At 38.1% G+C, this 8,763-nt stretch overlaps 1 protein-coding gene across 3 annotated transcripts in view; it reads left to right on the plus strand.

Annotated features, from left to right (window-relative positions):
- Positions 1–6,038, plus strand: part of LOC148035224 (B-box zinc finger protein 18-like) — a 78,632-nt gene extending 72,594 nt beyond the window's left edge. Inside the window, exon 6 of one of the 3 annotated variants that reach the window (XM_087680181.1) lies at positions 5,619–6,038. In XM_087680181.1, the coding sequence (XP_087536307.1) occupies position 5,619 (1 nt within the window). In that variant the 3' untranslated portion in view covers positions 5,620–6,038. Of the gene's footprint in view, positions 1–1,476; positions 3,730–5,618 lie in introns of those variants that run through there. The other 2 variants (XM_087680182.1, XM_087680188.1) reach the window with 2 other exon arrangements.
- Positions 6,039–8,763: the final 2,725 nt, after the last annotated feature.

The raw sequence follows: 8,763 nt of genomic DNA on the forward strand, positions 1-8,763 counted from the left end.
CCGAATCTTGAGAGAGAGGGGTACAAGGTCCCTTGTGTAATCTTGTCAAGTCATGTGTGCAAGCTGGATCTAGTGGGCATTTCACCTATCTTTTCTAGTTGCCCACAGTATCATAATTCATCGCTCTCTCAAGTGCCTAAGATAAATAAATACTAAATCACACATTCTAGAGCAGCATAGTGCATGGCTACATTCAGTCTATTTCAAATCATACAGTCAAAATCACATCAATCAAATGCATCCCCGGCATTCTTTCACGATTATGAACACCTTTCCTCCATTTAATAACAAATCCACCAAACAAATTCCCTAGGACAAATATAACTTTCATAATACAAACCACAAAATATATAAAAACTAATAGCATCACAACCGCTAGTCTAAACAGGTACAAGTTCATGTAAAGCCTAGAATTGGGTCCAAACTAAGTCTATGTGTAAAGACTATACATAGCCTGTGAATCTTCCTATTCAAGCATTGAGCTATCTCAACAACGAATATGTGGTCTATTTTTTTGCTATTTATGCATATCTCCTTGATTTAGAGGGAGGATGTGGAAGATTGAGGTGCAAGTCCCCTTTGTATACACATCAGGTCTTCATCATTAAGTAGACACATTCTAATGGCCATTGCTACCATGATGGCAAGTCACGAGGCAAATGGCCTGGACTAGCTCACACCTGCAAAATGATTGTAGTGAGGGGCAAGCTCCTTGAATAGGAGTATGCAAGCCTTGTTTCAGCTTAATTGGGTTAACCATCATGGAGCTGCAGCGCAGTATTAGAGAACTGGGATTTGAAGGCAAGCATTCCCAAAAGACTTTGAGCAGACATTAGAGTATCATGTTTTGACACAGTTCAAGGCTGTTCGAAGTCATGGTCAATGTTTACCTGGTTAAAAAGAATCCTTCCGTGCATACTCTTCACTTTACTAGTGCAAGTTCCATCACGCTTGTTTCTCGTCCTTGTCCAAGTGTGCAAGTGTCCTTCCCATTCACTGCTTATTATTTGCCTCATTGCCATAGATGTTCCCGACAAGCTCCAGAAGAGGGAAAAGAACGGTACCAATGATGGCTCTTCTATTGATTGTTCCATGTGGGTCAAAATTTACTGATTTCCATTCAGAAAGAATCAATCGTATGGTAGACATATCCACTTAAAGATAATTTCATATTCTGCATTACTCATTCAAAGAAGTACTAATTGACTTTCCTTTATGCTTCTTTGCACTCTAGCATTAGCACTTGATTTTTGGCCGCTCTTGGTCCACCATATTACCTTATATGAAGCAAACGATATCAGCGCTGGTACAATTTAAGACAGAGTGAAGCTGTAGCAACCATCTAATATTCTCACCATTTGCTCCTTTCTCTCAGGAATAAACCATTTCAGCTGAATAACCGACTCTTAAGATTCTAACATGATGTGATGATATTTTGAGAAGTTTACAGATGGGCACCTTAATCTGTTCTCTCAGGAACTCCATCCCCTTTTTGGGTCGCTCGTGCCCTTCCTGCTCTGAAGAGTTATTGACTCTCTGTGTCCATCCCAATTCGGAGAGTTATTCTGGTAATCGTTGCCATGCAGCCGCATGCCTATTCCCTAAGGCAATCCAAGGAGCGTGACCCTTGGGGCAGTGGAAGGTGCAGACACCCACACTTCTGCAGCTGACTCTGATCGAGGAAATAGTGATTCTAAGCAATAATTCTCCTCTTCTTGAAAAATAGGCGCATCTATCTGCCCCCCTATAAAGGTTGGCCAGAGCTCCTTATCATCTTGGAACGTCAATTTTTGGCCAAGATAAAACTAGATTGTAGAATCATAAAGATGAAGGAATAAAGGTTAGTTCAATTTTTGGCCAAGATAAAACTAGATTGTAGAATCATAAAGATGCAGGAATTATTCTAACCTTTAGAGAAAAGTGGATGCCAAAGACAATCAACCGAGGGGAAATTCACATAGCAATGCACTAGAGCTCTAAAATGGCTGGGATAAAACTTTGATTTTTGCTAGATTTTAATCACAAATGCTAAGAAAAGGCAGATATAGTAAGCCCCATTGTGAAGAAACAATTGCCACAACTGTTGACAGTGGGGAAAGGTGAGGCTCTAGCTGAGCCAAGGGTGGACAACAGTCAACAATCTTGCAATGGAGTAGATTGGGAAGCCGTGGGTTGTGGGAGCCATGGGACCTGAAAATAGGTGAGGGAAACCTTTGTAGCGCATTGCGACAGTCTGCACGAGGTGGTAGCACTTGAAGATCCTTCTTTTGCTTGTTAGGACTTAATGCACATCGGATGTCTCTTATTGCCTTAAGCGTAATACTTTGATAGTCAATGCAGAATAATCTCTGTGGCCCAAATGGGAGATGTGGCACAAAGAGTGCCATGAATGTAGACAAGTGTTTATCCCATTAATCAAGCTAACAAGAATTCATTTCTTATATAGCCTATAGATGTATAGCCTATAGATGCACATCATGTCATGGAAAGCAAGTATAATATATGCAAATTTCATGCAATAAAATACCCCAACATTATTTTCACCAGCTTCAATAATGTCTTAAGTATTTTATGCCAATTCATTAGTGGGAGGTACTTTGTCTCCTCCAAAACAAGTTTATAAAATTTATCTTTATAGTATAGGAAAATAATAAGGACTAGCTTGATTGATAGTCACTTCATGGCTAAGTGTGCTTGGGTGATGATATTGTTGGAATGACGAGCTCTCAGGAAATTTTTCCTTCAAGCAAATGGTTCATCTTCACACTTTGCCAATGTCACCACAATGAAGCCTTCATAGCATCATTGCAAGTATGCTACGACCTATGCATTAGTCACTACCTTATTCGTTGTCTTAATCATGAACCGCAAGAGGATTGTCGCCTGTCACAATGTTTACTCATCCACTATACAACCATCGCGACTAGATGTTGCTCTCTTTTTTTTGAAGGGAGGGGGAGGTAAAATTACTTTCTTTTTTGTTTTTCAAAAAATTTCCATGCCATAACGGTAATCTTGCAAAAAAAAAGGTCGCCATGCTTATCGCCTCAACATTCTAAAACACACCCCTCCTAACATCATTGATAATATAAGCCGCAAATGCTAAAAGCAACCCCCCTCCCCCCTTCTAGAAACATATATCAAAGGGTAGAGAGGCACTTAAAGAGAGGAGAATGACTATTGAAGGAGGCGAATTCGTGAGAGTTGAAGTGTGCAAGTTTCTTCGACGACTTTATCCTCCCCTCCCTTCTCATTACTTACCTCATACTAAATTCCATTAACCTCTACATCTTGTAACTCTTTTCCAAACTCTTCATACTATCCCCACAACCCCTCCCTCTTCAAGAAGTTGTAGTGCTCATGTACTTGGACTAACTATCCCTTCCTCTTATGAATCTGCTAGCGGGAATAATAAACCCATTGCCACAAATATTCATGCTTCAACTATCAAGTGTATCGCAGCAACTAAGAGTGTGGCATCTTCTACTCCAACCCAACCTCTCTTGTGGATAGCATGACTCGTATGCCATCCCAACCCCTCATGGGGAGTACGACTCCTTTACCCTCTTTACCACTACTGTCTTTGCTGATGCATTATGTGCACCTTGGACAACTCTTCCTAAGGCTCTCAAACTATGCAGACCCTAAGGAATCTTCCTTTCATTATAAAAACTAGACACTTAGGACTTGCATATGATTATATGATCAACTATGTTAAATAATTTGGAGAGATGTAAGATTTACAAAATCAAGGTTGTGTAGATGGGTGATGATTATTGTTACTCAATTTCACACATTGAAAAAGTTTTTTGGTCCTTACATAATAGTCAAACAAAGAGTCTGTCAGATGTATTACATGTGTCATCTATTACAAAGAATTAAGTGTCTGTTGGCTAGATAAGAGGAAGCGCTACAATTTCGATTTAATATAAAATATTATTTTATGGAAGATATTAATTGTAAGTAGAGGTTAGTCTCAAAAGACGGTAGAGTTGGTTGCATGTTCACTTTAAATGTTGAAATTTCTTTTATGAATGCTGCTATATATGCTAAAGGTAAATGAGTAATTATAGACCTTAAAATATGGCACAAATATATTGGACATATAAATGTGTAAATGTTGAAATTAATGTAGTCCAAAGGCTTGGTTATAGAGTTGTTTATTTTTAGAGTTGTAGAATTTTATGAAGCGTGTGAAATATGAAGAGTTGTATTTAAAAAATATATATACAGTAAGAAGTTGCATGGATGTTGATAGCTGAAAAGAATTTATCAAAATATTGTTCACATGAAGCTGTTCATATTGTTATCTATATGATGAATAGAACATCCATAGATATAGTTCATGGAATGATCATCAAAGAATGCTTTACAGACAAGGAGTTCGATGCGTTAAACTTAAAAGTATTTGATTGTATTTCATATGTTCATATGTTAAACGAGTTGTGAAATAATCTTGATTCAAAGGCTAAAAAATATGAAGAGTATCGTAGTTATAACCTTGTCACATGTGAGTTGAGAGTGAGTAGGGATATTATTTTTAATGAGACGAGGAGTTGATATGCATCTAGTGATGATGCATTGGATGATGATATGATGATCATGATAGTTATGTGCAGATAAAAAAACAAAAATCACAGCCTTAGAAGACTAGGAATATTATTTGGTATTATATCTATATTTAGTTCTTGGTATAGGAAACTAAGGAGTAGTTCCACATCTTTAAGTACATTTAGAAATGTTACAAATAAAAACAAAGAAAAGAAAAAAATGTCAAATGGTAATGATGTACCTGCTAATCATTTGGGATTTAATGAAGATTCTAGCAGTACAAAGTTTGGATAAGCTTGGTTTTCCTTTAGTTAGAACATCAGGTGCACAAAAAACATAGTAATGTAAAGACTCCATTAAGTGATCTAGTGATACACATGTCTAACATGGTTAGATATTCTGTTAAAAGATTTTATTTGGAACGTTATGTAACTTATCATTATGCTTATATGATAGACGTAGTTGAGAATGTTAAGTTTACTTGTTTTAAGGATGATTTTGGTCATACTCGTTGGGATTTAGCAAATGGATAAGGAGATGGCTGCATTACATGTCAATAAGACTTGGAATCTAGTACCATTGTCTTAAGGGCAAGAAAGTTATTGGCTATAAGTGTGTCTAAAAAATTAAGTATAATGCAAATGCTTTTATTAGTATGTATAAGAATATGATATGCTTAAACATATGATATGCACTATGAAGAGACATCCAATCTAGTTGATAGAATGGCAATCATTAGATATGTGACTGTTTTAGTAGTAGTTAAAGGTTGAAGTTCATAGTAAATGGATGTAAAGAATGCATTCTTGCATTGTGAATTGTAAGAAGAGATATATATGAAGCAACTAGTAGGTTAGGATTTAGAGCATCCCATATATGTGTGTAGGTCAAAGAAGGTGCTTTATCAGCTCGAGTAAACACCTATACTATGGTCTAACAAGATCAGATATAGTAGCCTGTTAACATTGGCATTTATATTTTTGATACTATTCACTCACTTTATGTAAGAAAGAAAAATGCAAGTTTTGTCATTATAGTCATTTATGTGGATGACTTGATTATTATAGGTGACAATGACAATGGGATTGTTGAAGTCAATGACCTTTTGAAGAAGAAGTTTGAGATGAAGGATTTGGGTGAGCTAAGGTACTTTCTTGGTATTGAGGTGATTAGATGTAATGATGGTATATGACTATTTCAAAGACAATGTGGCTTGGATATATTATCCAAATATGGTATGACAGTGAGTAAGCCTCTTTCAGTGTTGTTGGAGTAAAATGTGAAGTCAAGTACTCATGTTAGGGATGAGATAATAGATCCTACTATGTTCAAGAGGATAGCAGGGAGTCTAATTTACATGACTATCACAAGGCCATGACTTGAGTTGTATTGCTGATATTGTTAGTTAGTTTATGCAGATGCTTAGAAAGCCTTATTTGGATGCAATTAGACACATATTGAGGTATGTGAAGTCCATTTTGTATCATGGACTTCTTTACGAGGGAGAGAAGGATATACGTATGTTTGGATACATATATATTGGGCTGGTAGCATATTTGACAGAAGTTCTACTAGCAGATTCATGTTTTTCATTGGTAGTGGAGTAGTTATGTGAAGTAGCAAAAGGCAACCTATAACTACTTTATCGAGTACAAAAATTGTGTATAGAGACGTTGCTATGGTAGTATGTGAGGTTGTAAGGTTGCATAAGTTATTGGGCAATTTGGATGCGTAGGAAGATGGGCCATTTGTCATACATTGTGATAACATGAGTAGTATACAATTAGCTAGGAACCTAGTGTTCCATGCTAGGATAAAACACATTGAGATGTATTACCATTTTGTGAGAGAGAAGGTGCTTGTAGGAGAGATTGACTTGGTATATGTTAGTACACATGATCAAATAGCTAACATTTTTTCAAAGGCATTGGGTGTAGAGAAGCTTCGAAAATTTCGAAGCTTACTTGGAGTTGCAAAGATATGGTTGAGTCTACACTTATGTTAGTGGTCATTATGATCCTCACATGGCCATTGACTTATCACATATTATATTTGGTTAGTCGTATTTACTTACAACTCGTGTAGTTATAGTGCTAGTCAATTAGTATAGTCAGTTATGTACTGTTTGACTTAGTAGATCACTTTCTTTTATGTTGTATCCTATTTATACTTTTGTGTACATTGTATTGCGTGTGTGAAAAGAAGAAGAAACTAGCAAGAAAATGTTTTGGTCTTTATATCTTTTCTTGTATTTTTGAGTGAGCTTCCTTTTATATGTATGGTGTGTGTTTGGCTGTTTGGCACAACTCAAGGAAGTCTCCCCACCATGCGATTTATGACATTTGGATGGGAACCTTGGGGTGGGTGCATCACAATGAGTGTGAAGCAATCACGATATGCTTGATTTGAAACCAAACATTAAAATCCAAGAAAATATATGCTTCTAATGTGAGATACTATACCATGAGAGTAGAACAAATTGCCTCCAAATGTTGATTAGTTGAGTAGTTTACAAGTATCATGAAATGTTACGTCTAAGAGTGAGCAATTCACACATCTTATTAAATGATTTTATTAATGTATACTTGAGAATAGTAGCTTAAGATTTAAACTCGTACACACATTAAACTTAGACTACTTGAGCTACAATCCCATTGGCATTCATGTACTTTAGAAACCCTATACGGTTTGTGGAACACTCCATATGTTTATAAACCACTCTAGAGCTCGACGTTGATTTTGATTGAAAGACTCCACATTAGACATGTTCAAGTTTCCTTAGACTTGGACTCCATTCCTATAATGGATCCCAAATCACGCTAATTTTAGGACCTGTAGTATGACTTCCTATCTACCAATTTCAACCCCTCACATTATGCGATGCCCTTCACCATACTTATAGCCATCAATATATATGCACAAGTTGTTGACATACATCATGTTGGGGGTAAAGGCGCCTTCGCCTAACTGCCCGTGTATTACTACACTGACAGTCACCGCCACTATACACTGCAGGTGGCAGGCGCCCGTCACCGTCACTTTATTCTTTATTCTTTTAGTGACAGTTTGAATAAAGGAAGGCCCGGTCACACATTGCGACTGTTGGAGTTACCATTTCTAGTGTGTCTCTTTCTTGCTCTTGCTCTCCCACCATAGCTCTCGAGTCCAAGCTTCGATCCTTCTCTCCCTTTCAATTGGTATCAGAGCTCAGCTTCTCGACTCTTGAGCTTGGTTCATGGCATTCTCAGCGTCCCATCAAATCCCCACTTGCATTAAGGGTCTCCTTCCTGGTAGCCATATCCGACTCCTTCGAGCTCCCGTCACTCCCCAGCTTCCCGAGCACCTTCCCGGCATTGTTGGGCACCTTCAGGGCATTACATCAGAGATATTGCCTCATTCTCCACAAGGTTTTACTTCAGCTTTCAGTTTGCAGGTCTGACAGCATGAAAAGGGCAACCATTGGTTGAGTCTCTCATTGGAGTTGAAGCTCTCTCTACCACTTAAGCTTGATTCAAGCCCTCCATTGTTCCCTTTGGGCCCCTTGAGGCCCACCCTACTTGCCCTTTAAGTCCAAGAGGGGCTGCAAATCTATTCACGTTGGCTGAACAATTTGCGCCAGCAGTCCATGCCATTCCCACAGCATGTCTTCAGCCCTTGGCTTTGTTGTAGGCTCTTGGGTAGCCTTCTACCTATTGGGCATTACCCTTTGGCTCCTTGTGTTGGCCCCCCTTCACTTGGCATTGAGCTTTAAGCTTCCTACATTCAAATCTTGGCAGAGCTTCACACTATTTACAAGTATACCTGCTATAATACAGAGCAGTCCTCCTGTATCTCATGCATATGGTGAGTGGTGATAGCTTGATGATGTTGTCCGTATGCCATTGGATGCCTACATATGCTTGGTGGATGTTATGGTAATGCTTTGCTATCATTTTGGTGATGATTTGGGCCTGCAAATTCTCAATCTGGAACAGTAAATCACTGTTGTAATAAAAGCGGGTTGAAGCTATTCTACATGCTTTGGGTTATGCCTGTTGGTTCTGGTCTATGTCTTCGATATGTGCCATGAAGTATTGATCTTCGGGGTACGACTTCGAGCTTGGATTTCATTCCGGATGCTTTTGAAAGAGCTTTGACATTACGCACTCATTGACATGGCTTATGCTTGACAGTGGTATATGCTTTGACAGTGATGCTCCTTGGGTTTATGCA

The sequence above is a fragment of the Lygodium microphyllum genome, chromosome 6, assembly GCF_053477565.2.
Source record: "Lygodium microphyllum isolate KBCC chromosome 6, Lygodium_microphyllum_v1.1.10, whole genome shotgun sequence".
Classification (NCBI taxonomy): Eukaryota; Viridiplantae; Streptophyta; class Polypodiopsida; order Schizaeales; family Lygodiaceae; genus Lygodium; species Lygodium microphyllum.